The 21,229-nt window shown below is 41.8% G+C and overlaps 1 protein-coding gene across 10 annotated transcripts in view; it reads left to right on the top strand.

Annotated features, from left to right (window-relative positions):
- Nucleotides 1-18,479, top strand: part of AVL9 (AVL9 cell migration associated) — a 39,785-nt gene extending 21,306 nt beyond the window's left edge. For 2 of the 10 annotated variants that reach the window (XM_084857899.1, XM_084857896.1), the window contains exons 8-15: nucleotides 1,072-1,110; nucleotides 3,176-3,245; nucleotides 4,774-5,315; nucleotides 7,586-7,720; nucleotides 8,445-8,664; nucleotides 11,569-11,686; nucleotides 13,097-13,150; nucleotides 14,479-18,416. In XM_084857899.1, the coding sequence (XP_084714025.1) occupies nucleotides 1,072-1,110; nucleotides 3,176-3,245; nucleotides 4,774-5,315; nucleotides 7,586-7,720; nucleotides 8,445-8,664; nucleotides 11,569-11,686; nucleotides 13,097-13,150; nucleotides 14,479-14,611 (1,311 nt within the window). In that variant the 3' untranslated portion in view covers nucleotides 14,612-18,416. Of the gene's footprint in view, nucleotides 1-1,071; nucleotides 1,111-3,175; nucleotides 3,246-4,773; nucleotides 5,316-7,585; nucleotides 7,721-8,444; nucleotides 8,665-10,967; nucleotides 11,139-11,568; nucleotides 11,687-13,096; nucleotides 13,349-13,456; nucleotides 13,568-14,478 lie in introns of those variants that run through there. The other 8 variants (XR_014792282.1, XR_014792281.1, XM_084857897.1 and 5 more) reach the window with 8 other exon arrangements.
- The last annotated feature ends 2,750 nt before the right edge of the window (nucleotides 18,480-21,229 follow it).

Below are 21,229 nucleotides of genomic sequence, written 5' to 3'. Positions count from 1 at the left end.
TTTTTCGCTTCTGAAGGCAGTAGTCACATTTACTGCATTTGGGAGGGGAAAGGTGGGAGTGCACTTTTCTATGAAAAAGAGTTGTTGCCAAGAAGGGGAAGGTGGACTGGAAGGAGGACGCCCCAAGGATCAGGGCAAAACCATGGGGCTCACCTTGCTAAGTGGGTGATGTTGAGCCCTTTTCCACCTTGACAGGGTGGAAAATCTGGGAGATTTTTATAGTTCTTTCTTTAATATTGTTCCTGCAAGCATTTAACTTTACCAGAATTTGATTATGCCTCACTAGCTCCCTGCTGTGACTTATCTGTTGCTCCTTATCTGTTCTAAAGTGTTTTTGTTGGTTATTTTAATAAAACATGTATTGTTATCATGCATTTCGGAGAAACCTGCAACAGAATCAAATGAGTTTGGATTTCTATGAATCCGACCTGTGGATTCCATAGCAGACCGGCTTTTTTCAAGTTGCGAGGATTCTGCAGACTTGCAGACCTTTTTTTTTTTTTTTTTACTTTCTGGAATTTTGCAAAAATTTAATCATAGAAATATACATAAATAAAAAACCAGCTAAAAAGACACATTTCCCCCATAGGCTAAAGCATGAAAATGCACCGGGGGCGGGGCGGGATTTGCGAATTTGCGCAAGTTTGGGAAATGGGAAGAAATCCAATTCCGTCAATGAGAGGACGATGGAACGAAAGGGACCTGACAATATGCGGAATGCAGACGAAACAAATTTTACAAAATCTGTACATCCCTACATGCATGTTAGCTGTGTTTGGTGTTATCGTGAAAATGGAAAGGTTGCATAAAAGTGCTCTTTATAAAAATGTTAATAATTTTAACTCTTCTCTGCTGCTATTATGAGCTCTTTTATTCTTTTTGTATTTTTAGCCACTTCGAGTATTTTCATAGAAAAGCCAATTACAAATATAAATAAATAAGATCATTTTTGTAATTGCTTGGACTTTTATTCTGCATTTATGAAGTATCAAATGGAAATACTATAATGAAAAATTAATGTTTATACTTATTGCTGGTGTGTGTTAAGATTTGTGTCCTTTTTTTTTGAAGGTCTTAATTCTTTTTAAGCTGATTCTTCTAGAGAAAAAGGTAAGATCCTTCTCCTCTCTCTAAAGTGACAGAAAAAATTTAAATGGACTTGCTAAACTACATCCGTAATGCGGATGAATGTACGTAATACATCTTAAAGTTGACTGTAAGATGTATTAAAGACCTCTATAGATAGATGAGCTGCACAGTCCCACACATGCAGTTAGCTTGCTTTTAATGTTTACAGTAGCTGCCATGGCAAAGGAAAGCAGACTTTGCTGAAGGTGTGGTGTGGCTGTATCTATACAGCTATGTAACTATGCACAGATGGCTATAGAGCCTCTGTGCAAGTTCCTTGGCCAGAAAAGATAAAATATATCTGCAATAAAGAGGGAAGGTCTGGAGGAGAAAATGTAAAACTATACAGGTGACTACAGAAAGGAAAGAAAGGTACATCCAAAATAAGAAAATATCTGAGTTTGAGCAACACCAACATTTATATTCTAGAAATACATATATTCTTATATTCTTACAGCAATTTTAAGCTCCGTAAGCCTTCCGGTTTAGATTTCTGCAATAACTATGCTTATTTAAAAATGAATGGTGGAATGGTCAAGTGCTGCATACTATTATAGCTACAGCAATATGGAGAAGATGATCAGTCTGAACTTTTTACAAGTCATAATATACAAAATGAGGGTGTTCCAAGAAAGTAATACTCCTATTGGTTCATTCTTGCCTGTCCAGTTCTAAAGCTCTGGGAACCTAGGGCAGAGGTCTCCAATCTTTTTGGACTCATGGGCACATTTGGGAATTTGAGAAACTGCTTTAGGCACCACCACAAAATTGCTCCCATGGTGGATGTGGCTAGTACAGAATGGCTGCCATGGGGGCCTGGCTAGTCAGAAGTGAGCAAAAGAGATGGTGTTGTGGGGAGAGAAATAGTGAGGCTAGAGGCTGGGAGGGAGGGGGAAATAACAAGGCAAAGGAGTAGAGGGGAGAGAAAGACCAAGGCTAGAGGCTAGAAAGGAAGAGAAGGAATACTACCCTAACAGTTCCCAAGGTTTTTATTTTTAAAATAAGTTTTTTGAAGAGGTCAGGAAGCAGAGAGCTTCATGGGTGCAATTGGAGGTCCCCACAGTGTCACGTTGGTGACCTCTGACCTAGGGACTCTTTCCTTGAACCTAGGAGGGGGAAATACCAAATAAGGAATACTGCTTTGCTTTCTACTTCATCTGCCTGGGGAGGGGGTGGTATATCCTCTGCTCGCAGCTTCAATCTTCATTGGGGGCATGGAGGTTATTTATACTTGCATAACTAGCACTGGCTTAGTTTTCAGACTTTGCAGAAGAGGAGAGGGTAAATATCTCTCACAAGGCAAAGGAGGGGGTGAAAGTTGTAGAAGATGATGCCTTAACTATGAACAGTCATGCTGGCTCAGACCTTAGACCAGCGGTGGGCAACTTTTGGCCCTCCAGATGCTTTGGCCCACAATTCTTATCAGTCTTAGCTAGCATAGGCAATGGTGAGGGCTCATGGGAGTTGTAGGCCAAAACATCTGGAGGGCCGCAAGTTGCCCACTCCTACTGTAGAACGTGTTGCCCGGAACCAAATACTTCCAGAAAGTATTACCGGCACAGACTACAGGCAAAGTAGTCCGTTTACTCCGAGCCTCTGGATATGGATGGTACTAGGGTAGCCTTCCTGAACCTAGCACTCTCGAGATGTGTTGGACTACAACTCCCATCATCCTCAACACTAGGAGTTGTTGTCCAACACATCTCGAGGATGCCAGGTTGGGGAAAGCTGTACTAGGGCATCCTTGGATGATCTATTTAAACTGCTGGAATATAGGGAAAAATCAATAGCTGTCATGCTTTTTCAGCTTGATTTTACTACCGGTAGGTACTACTTTCAATGCTAGAGAGTTCTGCATGCTGGCTGCTTATTGTGCTCTTTGAGCATTTGCCTGGATAAAAGTGCCCAGAGGCTCATGTCATAGTAGTGTTTCTCATGGACTGTTGCCATTTGGGGTCTTATGAATTGGCATCCATGGGGGAGGGGTGTCTTCCTTTTGCTTCTTTTCCTCCAGAAGTCAACATTGTCATTTTTCTCTCTCTTTCAGGTTCTGTTTTATATCTCTCCAGTGAATAGGCTGGTGGGAGCTCTCATGACCATCTTATCCCTCTTTCCTGGTGAGAGTTTTTTTTTCAATATTAAAGTTTTTATCGACTTTTTCAAAATACAGTAATATCAGACAAGAAGTTACAACCCTTGATGACCTACTTACATGAATGAATACAAATAGCAGAAATGGGAGGTTCTTATAATTAATGGCCACAAGATGGCCGCTAGCTTAGATGGCTTTAAAAGGGGATTAGACCAATTCATGCCAACCGTCGATAGTGATTAAATGTATTGGCTAAATGTCCATATTTACAGCCAGCATTTAACTGAATACCAGCTGCTGGGCTACAACAGTAGAGGGAGAGCTATTGTCTTCATGCCCTCCCTGAGTGCTTAGAAATGTAGGAAGCTGCCTTATCCTGAGTCAGACATTGGCCCATCTAGCCTAGTATTATCAACACTGACTGGCAGTGGCTCTCCAGGGTTTCAGGCAAGAGTTTTTCCAGCCCTGACTGGAGATTCCAGGAATTGAACCTGGAATCTTTTGCATGCAAAGCAGGGGCTCTATTACTGAGCCACAACCCCTTCCCACTTCCTGGAAGCATCTGGGTCTGTCACTGTGGGGAAACTAGGCGTGATGCTAGACTAAATGGACCTTTGGTCCAATCCTACAGGGCTATTCTTTAACTTCCGTTAGTCTGGGTAACTAGCATAGGACTGTGTTTTTTGGAAAATGCATGTGCACGCATACACATACCTTTGTGACAACAAAGTTATAGCTATTGTCAAAATACAGAGAAATACCATGCAGAATATCTAGAATACAATATGAATTGTCTTTTTATAGAAAGTAATATTGTATTCTAGATATTCACATTGTATTCTAGATAGCAGCTTCTGCAGCAGTATTCCTTGTGTGTCACCATCCGTCCCATTCCCTCCAACCCCCTACAGTGGAAGAAATGGAGCTATCCTTGTTATTGGGAACAAAAAGTTTGGGGGAGTACAAGTCTATAGCCTCCTGGGGAAAAGAAGAACAGGGGGTGGATGTTTCCATCCTCCGTGTTGAAAATAGTGTGGCTAGTTTACACAGGGACTAGTGTAAGTCCCTGGGAGTGATATGTCACACTATCCAATAACGGTGTTACGATATTTGTGCAACCTGCACCCATACTGAAGAGTTGTAAGAGAGCTGTGTTTTCTAGCCTCATAATAGCATTTTCCAAGGTATATCAAAAGTGCTGTCACTGCTGGGAACCCGTGATTTAGAGGCCATGGCAATACTTGTATAAGTGGAAAAGTGAGGGTTTTGCAACAGCTGTTCAATTTTTTGCTTTCCCCATCGAGAAACAACATTGTATCTTAAAAGGTCCAGAGAGATTACTAGTACAGTGTATTTCGGCAAGTGTAACAAACTGTAATTCAAAGCTTTAGATATACTCTGCATGGGAGTTCAGTGACTGTCTTTGTTTAGACAGAAGGGACCCTTCAAATATGGAGTTTCAAGGTTGCTTTTTGAAGTATGCACAGTGCAGTATGTGTTGTGCTAAACTCGCTTTCCATTATGCAGTTATCAAAACATGTTATGATTTCTAGGTATGATCGAGCATGGTCTTACTGACTGTTCACAGTACAGGCCAAGAAAGAGCATATCAGAGGATGTTGGCCAGCAGCAAGTCCCACCTCCTTCAGGTTATTATGTTTCTCTCTCTGCTGTGACGCTTTCAAATACAAGCCTTGGAATGGTTCAGGAAGGCCAAAGGTTGTCAGGAGACCAAGAAGGGGATATTCAGGAGGTGGATGTGCCTCTATTCCAGACCAAGGACAATCTCAATGAAACACAGGCCTCCAGGGACACTGGGCAGCATTTGAAACCTCCTTCCCGCCCTTCTCCAGAGTCCTCTGAAAGTGACTGGGAAACCTTAGACCCGAGTGTCCTAGAGGATCCTAATTTGAAAGAAGGAGAACATGAAATTACTGCAGTAGCAGGACAGACTGAAATCCTTCAGAAGGAATCTGAAAGCATTCCCATTACTGTGCAGCCTCAACCTAATGCAGGGCACACGGTGCTTGTTCCTGGACTTATATCTGGCTTGGAAGAGGACCAGTATGGCATGCCATTAGCTGTCTTCACCAAGGTAATTCCTCTGGTAACTAGTTAGCAAATCCTCAAAAAATGTTGGGCCTCTCTTTCAAAAGGTGAGGAGCCATTTCCTATACAGTCTCATTTTTGGACAGTAAATGCCATGAATCTAGATCATGACAGGCTTTGAACGAGTTAGGATATTTGCCACTGTTATAGAGGGATGAATGAGGTATCGAACCAAAGCATCAGATTGTGGAGTGTGAGGAGAAATAGTAGCTTTGCCAACTTTTTAGGGAGACATGAAGGAAAAGGAGAAGGAAGTTAAAGCACAACTCGATCTTTCAGTTCTCACTATCCTGGTAATATACGATGAGCAGCTGTGTTGACAAGGCCGGTGATGTCCAACTTTTGGAAGCCCTTTCGCCACCTTGACGGGCCTCTTAACTCTCAGAGGAAGCAAAGAGGGGTAGGGCAAATAGACTAAGAGCACCGCAGAGTCCCTGTGCCCTCATTAGGAACTCTCAGGTTGCAGGGACCAGCTAGGTTAGAAGTGGTGAATGCTGCCTCTGCCCTTTCCAGATCGCTTAACCAAGACCCATAACAAAGGTGGGATAGAAATGTAATATTAAAATAAAGAAATGTCAAAAGGGCAGCACTGACTTGTCAGTCAGTGAGATCCTTGGCAGATCTGGGACCCAGCCTAGCAGCTCCATAGCTCTCCCAATTTCTTGTTCCCACTGTGTATGGAACACTCATTAAATTCTTACTTCTAAGAGTTAAATTGTCAGTGCAAAGGTTTAAGAGAGATAATGCTTACCCATGGTTGGCTTGTTGAATTCTGGGTTGCCATGATATGTGAATGTGACCATACTAACAAACCATGGGTTGTTAACCATGAACAACCCAGGAGAGGAACCCAATAGGGGCTATGTACTGAGATGTGAAGAGGCCTGTGGAACATGTGGGCTCCATCCTTGGCTACTATGGCTAATACCCACTAATAAAAGTTACTTTAAAGTAACGTTAAAACCTTTTATGCTAGTGACTTTTGCAAGTCATAGAATGTCAGGCAGTGAGTTGATACTGCAATGTTGGGTGGTCTGACGGACTAATATTACAAACAATCTCTCCATAGTCCCCAAATATTATGTTTTGGAATTCTTTTCTCTTTTTTTCAGATGAAATGACACAACACCCAAGTCCTTCCCCTCCCCATTCTATGTGCCTGTACCCTTCCAAGTAAACAGCACAATTTTTATAAGTGCTGGAAGTGGGCTAGAGTTACTGATTCTATTTATAATTTTAAACTATTATGCCTTCGATAGCATCCTTTAAAATTGGGGTGTAATCTACATAAAAGCATTTTGTTTAAAAACCTCTTAAAAATAGTACACTTTCCTGGAAAGAACAGGCATAATTGATGGCATAAGAAAACACACACTGGAAATACAGGAAGCATAGCCAATTGCTCTGTAATCTTAATTTTGTGAGACTCTAACTGGAAATGCTGATAGCAGCTTGTCTTAGAATGAGTTTGTGCACTCAATTTTTATAAGGTAACATTGTATCATAGGAGTGATTTCCTGTAATTCTTCTATGGTTTAATCACTTTTATAAACTTTTTCCCTCCACCACTACCATGGTGACTTTGAGGGAGAATAATTTCCCATGTTTAATGTCATGTGTTTGGGGGTATTTCTAGAAGGGAATTATCGCAAAGCAGGGAAAGTTCTATGTTGACATTTTCTTATACCCCGCCCAACTTTCTTTGCAGCATACCTTGGTTGTAAAAGACTTGCCGGTGTTGCAAGTCAGAATCTCTGTACATCTAGTCCTTGCATTCATTGCTAAGACTCTAAAGGTCACAGTAACTGGGCTTGCAGTCAGATCGGTCTGTTCTCACTGTCACAGTTTGTCCACTTCAGATATAACTCAGCTTTTTGCTAATGAGGGAAGGAGGGAGGGAGTGAATCAGCACATCATGTAAGGGAAAAGGAGGGAGCACACAAGCACAGGACTCATTCATGTAGTGCCAAACCTTGGTTTGGCATTACATCTGAACTGACCCAATGATTCTATAGCCTGCTTAGGTTTCACACTGGTCTGCGAGAGTAAAAATTCCACAAAGTAATATTCCACTGTAGCAATTGTAAATATGAATTCCATAGTGAGGAGGGAGCAGCACTTAATGTAGTAATTATGGTCTTTATTATTTTCCTGCTGCTCACTAAAACTTCTAAGTACATTATAATAACACTCCCCCCGCCTTTGTGTGTGTGTGTGTGTGTGTTCACAATTATTCTCTTCCCTTCTCTGTTTCAGGGATACCTTTGTTTGCCGTACATGGCACTGCAACAACACCATCTCCTCTCTGATGTAACTATTCGTGGTTTTGTTGCGGGAGCCACCAACATTCTCTTTCGTCAGCAGAAGCACCTGAGTGATGCTATTGTAGAGGTATGGATCCTTTCCCATTAGAGCTCCTTAAAATAGCACCAATTGCACTATAAATGCATTTTGAGCAAAGAGACAAGGTACATGCTAAGTGCAATAAGAATCTGCTCCAAGAAGGCTTATTTTCTAACTTAATTTCAGCTTAAAAAAAAAAAGAGAGATGTTCATAAAATATGCCTTTTGTCTGCACTATAGTTATAAAAATGACAATGCTTCCTACCACATGGAGTTGCTTAACTATGTAATATATCTGACTCAGCTAGAAGGTTCTTTGTATAGCCACGTCCTACTCTGTCTCTTAATGACTGGCAGTAAGCTGGTTTTTAAAATTATTTGCAAGGCTCCGTTAGGTACTGTTCCAAAACCAGGGTAATACTAATGAGCCTTTGCACTCAAACATGTGTGTTAGAAAAGACTGTCTTGAGCGCCCATCTCCATATTACAGCTCCTACTTCGTGCAATCTATGCTACAGTTTATCCTAAGGGAAAAAAAATAGAAATAGTTAATCAGTGATTGCAAGTTATAATGTACACATGGTTAATTGTTAGGCCATCTTAGCCACTCGCATCACAGTCCGTTTGTGTACATCTCCAAATGCTACAGCACTGCACATTACTTGTGGCTTATGATACGATGGAAATGAATAACTCCTCTTAAAAACAGAGCTCACGTTGTCTGTTCAGTTTTCTTCTGGAGTGCTTTTTCACTTGGGATTATTCTCAACAGATTGAGGAAGCTCTCGTCCAAGTCCACGATCCAGAGCTCAGGAAGGTTCTGAATCCTACAACAGCTGACCTGAGATTTGCAGACTTCTTAGTGAAGCATGTAACTGACAACAGGGATGATGTATTCCTGGATGGCACTGGCTGGGAAGGAGGAGATGAGTGGATCCGGGCGCAGTTTGGCTCATATCTCCATGCACTGCTTGCTGCTACTCTACAGCCAGGTAAGCTCTGACGTTATTGTTTTATTTATAATGTTATTTGGGGTAGAAAAAATCCTCTGTCAAAAGATTTAACAGCTAACTAGGAAGGGTCAAAGGAGACGACGGCAAAGAAATCCAGGGAGCAGGGTCTGTCCTAGTTAGTACTTGGATGGGAAGATCTGATATCATGCAGGATAAGCCTATCCATCTGAGAGTGCCTTGGACTGCAAGAAGATCAAACCAGTCCATACTCGAGGAAATAAAGCCAGACTGCTCACTTGAGGGAATGATATTAAAGGCAAAACTGAAGTACTTTGGCCACGTCATGAGAAGACAGGATACCCTGGAGAAGATGCTGATGCTAGGGAAAGTGGAAGGCAAAAAGAAGAGGGGCTGACCAAGGGCAAGGTGGATGGATGATATTCTGAAGGTGACGGACTCAACCTTGGGGGTGCTGAGGGTGGCGACGGCCGACAGGAAGCTCTGGCGTGGGCTGGTCCATGAAATCACGAAGAGTCGGAAGCGACTGACCGAATAAACAACAACAAAGCCTATCCAGGGCTACTAGTCAGGAGGGCTATATGCTACCTCCAGTATCAGGGCCAGTATGCCTTTGCATGCCAGTTGCTGGGGAACATGACCGGGAGGGTGCTATTGCACTCATGTCCTACTTGTGGGCTTGCATTGGGCATCTGGTTGACCACTGTATGAACACAATGCTGGACAAGACCCCTGGTCTGATTCAGTACCGCTCTTCTTATGTTCGTGTTAAAAGGAAGAGCTATTTGTAAACCACCGTCCTCAGCACCCTTATATATATCTGTCAGTTTACAACCCAAGAAGCAAGGTATCTGCTGGAGAGCCTGTTTGTCTTTAAAATGGCACCTTGTTTTTGAAGGTGTATTCTTGCGCTCATGGCTGAGGACATTCAGATGTGAAGTGCATGTGGGTGGCAGGAGTGGGCAGAACTTCCATTGGCTGTGAGGGGTGGGGGGCAAGTTGTTTCAGTGTCTTGCACAAGCTGGAGCACAGTTGCCCTCACATTACAGTCTCCAGGCCCTTTCCTTCACCTCCTTGCCAATCATTTCATAAATTATTTGATCAAATATACCGCTTTTGAGTGTTTAAAGTGCTTCCCATACATTGGCTTGGATTCAAAGTTAGTCATACTTAGAGTAGACCCTTTGAAATCAGTGAGACTTACATAAGTTGTGGCTAAAGTCCCATTGATTTCAGTAGATCTACTCTATGGCTTAAGTCTGGATCCAATCCATGTAATCCTTTCCAAATAGGGGCTGAGGCTAAGAGTGCAGTCCTAAGGGATTGCTGCTCAGTAGGCAGAGGGCTCTGAGATTGGAGCTCTCTGTCTATCCTATGCCCTGCTGGCAGAAGCCAGGCAGGGCAGCAGGAAGATGGAGGTGAAAACCTCCCACTTCTTGTCTTTCCATGTATTGACTTACCTCTTGGTGGTGGGACAGGCAATGAAGAGACTTTAGGATCCTGTAGATCCTGGCCTCTCCTCCTCCCTCCTCTCCCCGCCCACTAGCACACCCCCTTTTCTCCCTCTCCAGCTTTTCTCATGATGTCACAGTTGTGTCCGCATAAGAGAAGCTTTCTGCAGTGATTGGGAGGGGGTAAGGGGGTAAAGATCCATAATCGGATCTTTCCCGCCGCCACCGTAATATTGCTTACGCTGGGAAGCCATGGGACTGCTCTGTAAGAGAGAAGGGCTTGCCAAGCCCACCTACTGAGTTCATGCCAGAGGCAAGATTGGAACCTGAAAATGTTGCAGAATTGAGATTTCCTTGATGCAGACTGTCAAGGTTTGTGACCCACTGTGGCACTTGGCCCTGTTGGTTTGTTTGTTTATTATGACTATTTATATGCTGCCTTTCAGGATACAAATCTTTCCAAGGCGGCTTAGAAATAACGTAAAAATGATAAAATCACAATAAACAGTATTACCAAATAAAACTCATCAAGATCCTTCCCACAGGGCAGCCAGTGATAGATGGCCCCAGGGGGGCAGTCGGGTGGGGGGAGTCCAGCTGGACCAGGTCCTGAGGTCTTCCCTCTGGCTGCTTAAAAGCCTGTATTATGAGATGGGGTGTGTACCAGATGTATGGGAAGAAACTGTCCCATCTCTCCAAGCCCAGTTCAAATCCAGATTAGTTTTTACCCCAAGCTTGTGTGTGTCTTGGTTGGCCACAGAATGCTGGACTAGACGGGCCTTTGATTTGATCCAGCATGGCTCTTCTTTTGTTCTTTAAGTGTGCTGCTACTTCCCATTGATTTCACAAATTGAACCTCCTTTCACCTCCCAGGGATATTTGATCTTCAGAGTATAGAAGTTCTTGCCTCATAAGTAGTACTGGGAAACTACACGTGGCAAAACGCTTGTTTTGTTTATGGATTTACTGGATTTTGTGGCACTTGGACGATTGAAGCGGTTTTACGTTTTGCAAAGTAACAGTGATCTGCTTTCTCCAGTTTGAGTAAGGATATATTTGTATGTTTGCTTATTACACCCAGGTGTGTGCCCCTATCTTGCTTGTTAGCCCAGGTACAAGTACAGGTGTACATATGAGGGTGGTGTTTCTGTTCAGTTTGGTGACACACATTGGCACCATAACTGGGGATGACCCCACCCCATGTACACCTCTATGTGAGGTGTTAGATAACATGGTTATGGGAGAAAAATAACAGACTGTGGACTTCTTCAGAGATAAGGTAAACCAGTTAGTGTCAGCCAACATTGTCCTTTGCTGTTTATTACTATCCTTAGGGATTTGTGTGTCCATTTGGCCTGCGTGGCATTTACAGTATTACTATGGAGCACAAATATGCTCCCTTTTATTTAAAAAAGTAAAGCACATTTTTCTATACAACTATGCAGACTCACTTTGTCCACCTATTTTATTTCAGACAGTGAAAAAATATTGTCAGACTTTGGAACAACTTTTGTAGCAGCTTGGAAGAATACGCATAATTATAGAGTATGGAACAGCAACAAACACCCAGCTCTTGCAGAGGTAAATCCTAGGTAAGAAAATGTAAAATATTTGTGTGGAAGAACTGGGGAAGCTTATACTTATTAAGAAGAATAACAAATACTGTTATGGCTCAGCCGTATTTTGGGGCCCCATTAAATTAAAAACTTCATCAATGCTGAAAGCCCCTCCTGCCACTTTGACAACTGAGGGGAGACCTGCAAAGTATGGCAAAGGACACTCCTGATTGGCTAGGGTCACCCATGTAATACACACAGGAAGTGTTGCCTACATGCTCTTCATTTGCCCTTAGCGATATTAGCACATAACCAAATCTGATAGGCTATGTAGCATCATCATGTCCAGTAAGTAATCCTTGATTGGCTGACAGTCCAATGCTGGATTATGGGGAGGAAGCTCCAATAGAGGTGGCAGGTGACCTCTGAACAAAGTACTCTTTGTGGGTCACTTACAGTGTTGGAACCATAGTTACAGAGGGAGTCTCTCTTTTCTTGAGATTGCCACAAGACTCTGTGGCTGCTTATGTCTGTTGTTTGATTTCCAGGAAGTGCAGGCTAGAATCTTAACTTTTTCTATCAATAGCATGTCCCCAAATTTCACTCTTGTTCTTCAGATGCTCTGCGTTCTGAACTTTGCTTTCCCTGAAGACCATTCTGCAGACAGAACAGAGTGTGGTACTCTGTCTGTTTAGTGGTGTAAGAGGTTCCAAATTTTTCTTTTTTGCGAAGTTCTGAAAGTGCCATCCAAAGGGCTTCCAAAATTGCATTGGCCAAGCCCTAAGACCACAACATACCTGGGCTCTTGATATTGCTTTGACCTTTACACCTGAATATAGTTCTTAGAGGTGTTTGGAGCTTTTAATTTCAGCAGCTCTCTGCATAAGAATTTGCCTCCTTCCCTACTGCTGCACTATCTCCCTAAAATAATTTAAACTGGTTCAGAGATGCAGAGGCAGTTGGCCACTGGCTGTGGCCTTTGTATACAGTTGCTCCGTAAAGCCAGAAGTATTGGGGAAGGGCCAAGGATGCTGAAGGCAACTGAGGTGTGACCCTGCACGGGGTGCTGCCACTTGAACAGTTTCTTAAAGGTCAACCAATGCCAGAACAAGGGGAGAAGGGGGTGGATAGAGAGGAGGGGAGAGACAGCACAGGGGGAAGGAGCTCCAGGGGAGAAGCTGGGTGTAGCCCAGGGAAGAAATTCCGAGATGGATCAATGCCAAATACTTTGTTCCCTATGCAGTGGATCCTCTGAAATCTTTCCCTCCCCAAATGGAAGCTTATCAAAACAGGAGTGAAAATGTTTTATTGTTTCTGCTCTGTTTAAGAGGGTAATGATTTATAGTTCTTGTTTTTATTGTTACAGCTGAGAAAACATTTCAAATTTTTGTCCTCTTTTCTCTTTCCCTTTCCTCTATCCTTCTTCTTCCCTTCCAAACTTTTTAGTCACCCGTTCCAGGGCCAATACTCTGTTTCAGATGTGAAATTAAGATTATCACAGTAAGTACTGTATATGACTATGCTTTTAAATGTCGCTTTGTTCAATTTGTACACAAAGTTTTCATTTCAGTTGGGCTTCGTACTCTGGGAGGTTCTGACTGTTGAAATGTGCTTTGACTCTTATGTCCATGTCCCCAATATTATGCAATTCTCCAGGATTGTTTGAGTTAGTGACCAGATCTCTGCTAAATATCTGCCATTTAAATCAGGTTTGTGCATTTGACCATGCTTCATTGATACGATCAACGTTACATGCTTAGAAATAGTAAGTCAGTTGGATGATGCCATCGTTTTCCTCTTGTTTAGTTCTGTTCAGAATAGTGAACGGGGTAAGAAGTTTGGAAATGCCATGGTTACTACCAGTCGGAATGTTGTACAGACAGGAAGAGCTGTAGGTAAGAAGCTCCATAATTCGAAACCAGTATGAGCCGACAGCTTCATGTCACAAACACATACTCAATAACTCCTTTAGGCTCCATGGCCCTTTTCAAACAAGTTAAAATCTATGTTTATCTCTCTTAAGACCACAAAAATGTTGCCACCTCTGGTGATTGAAAGTGTAACTGGAAGGTAACTGAAGCATTGTATATTGAACATAAGTGGAACAGGAAACTGCATGGACAGCGCTATCTAATCAAAAGTTACCTCTACTAGTGCAATGAGCTAAGACAACCTCCCAACTCATTTTCTTTCTCCTCCTCACCCTGAGTCCAGAGCCATCCATGGATGTTGGGTTGCACCCATCTGGGCACAAGGTGCCAAGCTTTTTATGCTGAGGCCTCTTCCCCTTAGGTTCCACTACAGTCTCTAGCACAGCCTTTCTTTCCCATCTTCCTTGTTCCATGGTCCATGCTAGCCAGAGCTGATGGGAGTTGTAGTCCAAAACATCTGGATGGCTCCAGGTTCAGAAAAGCTGCTGTACCAGATGTTCTATACACCATCTGAGTAGTCTTGATTTCCCTCAACTGCAGAATGTCTTTCTGCTGGAGACTTGCATAGTCTGAACCAGCTTTAGAAACATTATTTGCTGCTTAAGCAAACATTTTATTACATGTATTCTGTTTTAAACAGGAAATGAACCAACCTGAGTCTAATACGGATTAACATTTTAATTTGGCTATCTCAGACACACTGCCTATTAAAGAAAAATAAGAGCATGGACTCTGCACTGCAATCCTATTTACACTTTCCTGGGAGTAAGTCCCATTGAATTTCATGGGAAATTACTTCTGAGTAACATAGAAGATCATATTATTAATCTCTCTTCTCTAACTTGTTTTCGCCTAATGTTCCTTCCTCCTTCCCCAATCCTTGACTTTAAAATACAGGTCAGTCAGTTGGAGGGGCCCTGACGAGCGCGAAGTCAGCCATGTCCTCGTGGCTTTCTACCTTCACCCAGTCAACACAAGGCCTTGGGGAGTAACTCTTCTGCAGTGGACCAAACCCTTGCATTTATTTTGAGGAAGAAACCAAGAGGTTTTGCTAAAAACATGCACATGAGTTCAAGCAGCATGAGGATGAAGAATGGCCTTTTAAAGCTGTATCACAGGATGTCCTTTTCAATTTGCATTAATGCCTCTTTGTGTTTTAAATCTAAGCCTTGTTGTAAGACAGGCTGTATTTTCCAACGTATGCTGTTCTTTGGATAGTGGTGATTCATGTAAATTTTGCTGTATTTTAAGTCCAGTTGTCTAGCCTTTTTTTTAAATTGAGAAGCATACTTTAGCTTGGAACAGAAAACTTAGCTATGAAGTTAACATTTCAAGAACTTTATATACATATACACTCCCCCTCCCCAGTCCTATATGCAGAAGTAAGTTCCTTTCATTTCAGTGGAACATATTTCCATAAACTTGCGCAGAGAATTGCAGCCTAATACTGCAACTCTTAAGCAGTTCTGGGTGGAATTAAATGAAACAAATGGGATTTAAATGAGCAGAATTGGGTGCCCAGGTTAATGCTTAGAACTCCCCAATAAAAGCTAATATGTCTGTCTCAGCACCTATGGGCAGTTTTGCTCTGGCTTGGCATTTTACCATTTAACAACTAGCACCCAGCATTTTTCATTTTTAAAAAAAATTAAATTATTTTTAAAGGTCATTCCCATGTTAAAACTGACTGAAGTACACAGCTTCATCATAATTTCTTCAAGCAGCTTTGTTATATGTTTGGAACAGTTGTCTGGGACGTCTCTAAGAAGAGGAACAGCTCCTCGCTCAGTCATTACATGTTCCCCTTTTCATGATATATATGTTAACTTAAAATTTCTTTCTTTTGTTTGTTTGTTAATTAGGGATACGGTTTGATTTCACATTCCCCTTTGCTTGTGTGATATTCCCACAGTAGGTGTTAGGAAACTTTCACCAATGAATACCTATAAGCAAATACCTACCTCTCTGGCACAGTTAGGTTCCAAATGCAGGAGTCGGCCGTGCATCTTTCTTTTTTGTTCCTAGCTGCTATGGAATTTTCTAGTTCAATGTGTGGGTTAGCAGAGATTTGAGAAACCATGGTAATGACTTAACTTGGTTTACTGCCAGTGGTGAATTTATGAATTGCAGTAACTGTAACTACTGCCCCTGTGATATAGGTGTCAGTGAGATTACGCCTGTCAGTGGGCAACCAATTTGGTTTGGGGCATGAGTGCACTGCTTCAAGCATGATCGTGATTTACCAAAAGAAAATAACTCCAGGATTTACACACACACGTACACACACTTTTTCATGCATATAACTGCCAGTTTGAAACAGTTCCTCCTCTGCTATCCTTAATGATTTCCCTTTTCAACCCTGAAATGATCTAAGTATAGGAGGAATATACATAGTGTTAATGTAGGCTGTGATGGTTGTAGCTAGTCCAGTTACTAGGTCTGTTTCCAGAAACTAAATATTCATTATTAACATTTTGTTCTTGGTGGCTGGCACAGCTTATCCCAACCAGAGGTTTTTGTATTCTGCCACAGTTTTCAAAGGCCCAGTTTTCAAAGATGGCTGTGGTTTGCACCACCAGCAGCCTGTATATTCCAATATACAAGCAGTTAAGGGTACTTCACACAACATTCCTGTAAGATATCACAGGAAGGAAAGAAAAAAAAAAGTACATTATCGTGTGTGTGTGGCTAATGCAATATCTACTTTGTTCTGTATATATGAAATGAAAATTAGTGGCTACTTGTGGCACATTAGAAGTACTGATGTATAGAGTGTATACACTTCCATACACTTAACACAGAATATTTTTCATAGGTAAACTGCACAAGTGTGGTGAAGTGACAGATGCTCTACTCTATGCCTGATAGCTTCTTGCAAACAAATCACTATCTAGCTACTATTTCCAAATGTATTCTGATATCTGAGACAGTACATAGCCAGTATCTTGTACTCATCACATGACAAAAAAGGCTTGCATGTGTTCTCTTCGTTAATAGCGCACTACTCGTGAGCCTCTACATTCTGGGTCAGTTCTTTAACCACAGAAGTGGGCTGCTTCCAAAGAAATATTTTATCATGTGGTCCTGCCACAAAGCTGTCACCCCTTTATTGAAACTACAGAGTAACATGCGATGCCATGGCAGTCATTGCAATGTAGGCAGGTTCAAACAGGGCTTATAAACTGCCTGCTTTTTCTTCAGAGCTCCATGGAGGTGTGACATCGCATAATACAGTGCCCAGCTTTTCATCCTCCTTTAAATGGAACATGGTTTTAAGAGGGCTGTCTTGGTAACACCTCGAGTGGATTAATCTACAGCTTCTATCATGTAAAAGCAGCAGAAAGCGTAGAGAGAAAAACTGATGGTTAAAACTGAGGAAAAAATGACAGCTCCTTGTAATGACAGCTTATAGTAGCCACCATCTTGGAGTGACAGTTCAGTATTTCACACACTATTTACACATCTTTATAATTATACTACATTACAAAAATCTGGCAGTATTTAATTCTGTAAGGTCAATGCAGTTAATATAGTATTTAAATCATAACATTTTTCTCTGATCTAGCAATAAAAGTTCTGTTACTATGTAGTTACAATTAGGCATTTCGGACTCATCAGCTAATGCAGTGTACACTGAACAAACTGTCATAGACAGTGGAATAGCACCCAAAAGAATTTTCTAAAGTAGCTTTGTTGATACTCCAAAACTAATTTGCTTTAGAGGTATATAAAGGAGGACCATTCACATTTAATATGAACAGTATTTCTTTGTGTTCTAGCCATTAATAACTTCCCTTTTGGAGTCTGGGCCATGGGCATAAACATTTGGTCTAAACTTTGCAGTAAATACATGTTAGAAGTAGATGCTCTGCTTGAAGTACTTACAATGAAGAAAGCACTAATGTACTACACAGTACTGTAGAGCAGTCATCCATTGATGTGTGAACAACATGCAGCATGAAATGCTGCCCTTAAACTTCCAGTCTTGAGTCTTTTTATTTTTCTGCTTTACTACTTTAGGGGTACTTCTAAAAGCTAAGATTTAAAAAAAACCTGGTCCATCTGAACTTTTAGAGATATTCTTTAAGGCTGGTGTGTATAGCCTGCAGATATTACATGTTTTGGGGCACAGGAACAAGCCTGAACCTCAAATACAATATGGAAGGGCAGATGAAAATAAAAACACCCCCTCTACTGAGCAAAACCAGCATGACCATTAAGCCCCTCAATATCGGAATGAGTTACATGCCTTTAGACATACTCTACGAGAGCACATGTTCAGGATGCAACACATTGAATGCTGTGCCAACGCATTACATAATGTAACTTTTGTGGCTATTGCAGGGATATTAATTGCTGGTGTTAGAACTTTTCACCCTACACGCAAGTGTTTAGGATCAGGCTGCTAATGTGGCACTTTTGAGACACTTTTGTGTGCTGGTGCTTTCTATTAGTTATATATTTGCATTATGCACAAGGCATTGATTTTAATTTTTTTAATATCTTCGAAGTATTTGGAAATGTGCACCAAATAGACTAGAAATACCACTACCCCCTTACCAAATTTAGGAGACATCAAGCCCAGAAGGCTGGTTTTCAGGTGTACAACTGAAATTAGTTGCCTAATCATGGGTTATTTTAAGTGGAATGCACCATAGTAGGTTACTTCCATTTGATCTTTGCTGCTACAGGGTTGTTGTGGGAGGAAGATTGGTAAATTTGGGTATTTCATCTATTGTCAATGTGCAAAGACTAAGTTACTGTGTTCAAAAGACTATTGCTTCTGTATATTTTGTTCTAAAGAAAATTAAAAAAAATTGTTCTTGTTTAGCTTGAATGTATCTTGCTGGACAAAAGTGTTTATTGGAAGGAATACAATGAGTATGGTATATAGATTTAGACATTGTCCCTGGATTATTCTGGAATATAAAGAAATCATGAGCAGGACTCAAAGTGGCAACTGTTGGCATGCAAGGCCTGGGAGACACTTTGCCCCCATATTATTTGATATTAGCTGATGTTGCTATTACTCAGCCCTGCCCCATCTGGAATGATAAGCATGGAGGGCTTGTAGTAATGGGTGAGGAGGTCTAGCAAGTGGCCAGCTGCAGCCACTTTGCATAATCAGTCTCAGATGCACCTGATCGGAAGTTGTATGACATGCAAACCCAGATGCTATGGGTTATTTGTGGTTTAATCAACCCAGAGTTAACTTATGATTAGTTCTTGGGTAAACATTTTAGTTATTTAACCCACAAATAACCCAGTGTCCAGGTTTGCACATCACACAACTGCGGATTGAAGGCTGATTATACAAAGTGGCAGCGCCTTGTGCATGGCCCACAACCCAGCAAATCGCGGATTAATTAACCCATGATTTGCTGCGCTTATGTGCAAATAGGCCCATTGCATCATAGGTCAGGAACCTCTAGGAACATATACAAGGCAAGATTCAGCAGTATAACCCAATTAGCCATACTAAAATAAGTGCCCTGTAGGCATAACAAGGCATAATATATCCAGTCAAAGAGTCACATACACCCAAGGTGTTGCATAAATGCTGTTAACTGTGATGGTCAGGTGGAGATCCCCATGCTTTTGCTTAAATTTGGCAGAGGAATCCACTCTATTAAGGCTGCTATACATGCTGGCCAGGATACTTCCCTTTTGTTTAGCTATGCTATGTTTAAAAATACGCTATAAACTCAGGGCCCAAGTACCCAGTGTTCCCTGCCATTCCCACTGGCTCTCAGATCCTTGCTAAAATCACTTTCCAAACCATTGAGCCCGGGGCTTTGCCAAAGCCTCAGCAACATGTTTCCTCAAGAATGCCCGGTTCTGGTAGCCTGAATCCTGCTGCCACTGAAGTGGAGGCCTGTCACACAGCAGCTAAGAGCCTTGCCCAAAGCCCCTTCCCCGCAGCAGCTGCAGGATTTCCTCCACACTCCAGCTTTGTCTTCAGGACAATCCATCAGGTCTCTGGGAAGGTATCTTTCAAATTGTCATATCATCTAGACATCCTTTCCCTGCAAATTGTAACCTCCACCTCCCTATTGTGCAAGTGCTTTGGAGAGACTTGTTCATCTTTTGATCGAAGCTTTGGTCAGAAGTCTAGCCAGTTTCTAGTTTCTAAGAGCAGTAACCCTTGATTTAGACCTTCAGTTCCCCTTAAGATATTTACCCCATCTATGAATCCTCTGAAGTTGTACAGTCCCTATTTGATCTTCTGCCTCATGTTTAGTGCGCATAGCTTTGTCGTATGAGCTAATTCCATATTGGAGTTCAAACACTGCCTCTTACAAGCACATCAATTCCAACGTAACCATTATGTACGCTATGGATTCCTGTGTGGCCGATAAACCAACTTCATGACAAATAGAACATCTGTGTGGAACAAATCTGTTAAGACTTGCTGAGCCTGCCAAGGATAAACCTTTTTACATGTGTATCTCGGATCTGGAGAGGATGTGCATTAACTTGTAGAAGAGAACTAGTGAAGGAAATCTTGAGACTTACTGGGAAGAATGACAGGGGGAAAGAACAAAAGCAGAGGAAAGAGTAACATCTAAATATGTCCCCTTGCCAACCTAACTGGACCGGTTTCTGTCCATTTGAAAAGGTATGACTTTTACAGTGCAGAGAGTTACCATTGTTCTGTTCTATTTAACAAACTGTCCTTCAAAATAATTTTAGTCTCCTGTTGTAGGTATTGGGTTAGATACAGGATCTGCCTTCCATGAAAAGGTCCTTCCACCCAATTTTGTACAACTCTGTGTAGCATTTTCAGGGGGCTAGAGGGGCTCCTTTGGGAAAGAGGGAGCAGGGAAGCCCACTTCAGTCAGTTGGTTCAGTGTAAATCTAGATTCAATGCAATTACTAATACAGTGGCTTCTCATTTTGGCTGTAGAACATTGATTAAACATTTATACACTTGCTAAAAGCTAGTCCCTCAGTGATAGTTTACATTTTCACCTGCAGCCTGAATTACAGATCACATTCTAATAGCAACTACTAGGCACTAATCACTTAAATTCAGAGCTTTGTTTCTTGTACTTTTTAAATGTTGCCTAAGGAAATCAGTTTGTATTGACCAAAATCAAGAAATTGATCTTGTTCTGCTTTATAGCAGCAAATTAAGTGCACTATGAGCTTGCAGAAATAGAATAATCTTTATAAAAATGCAAGCTGTGGGTCATTACTCTAGATATTTGCTTGCTGTACTGCTTTGTTGAAGATATTTGGCTAGTTCAGTTACAAATTCTGTAACAAGATAATGTCTCCTCCAGTTCTGTTAGAGGAACATATATATTCATCAAGCAACAAAGATGATAAATGGTCTTGCTTGTGAAGTTGAACAACTGCAAGTGAAAACTTTGCGGTAATCCTGTGGTCCTTGGGAGGACATTCCAGAGACCATAGGATTTGTCTGATCTCCTCTTCTGAGGGCAGACAGTTCTGTCCTCAGAGGAGATCTGATCTTGAACCTCCCACCACCACCCCAGCAGCTGCAGAAACCTCTGCGACTGGTTCTACTCTGATGGGGGGGAGGGCAGGGAGAAGAGGCATGCCAGGAGAGGCTGTGGACTCACAGCCCTCTCACGTTAACAAGATATACCCTGATCCAGTGGCAGACCTATGCCACCCCTAG

This window comes from Heloderma suspectum, chromosome 5 (assembly GCF_057233095.1).
Source record: "Heloderma suspectum isolate Gila_16-S chromosome 5, 16-S_ref, whole genome shotgun sequence".
NCBI classification, from domain to species: domain Eukaryota; kingdom Metazoa; phylum Chordata; class Lepidosauria; order Squamata; family Helodermatidae; genus Heloderma; species Heloderma suspectum.
Note: the sequence above shows the minus strand (reverse complement) of the source record. Positions and strands in the feature narration are given on the sequence as shown.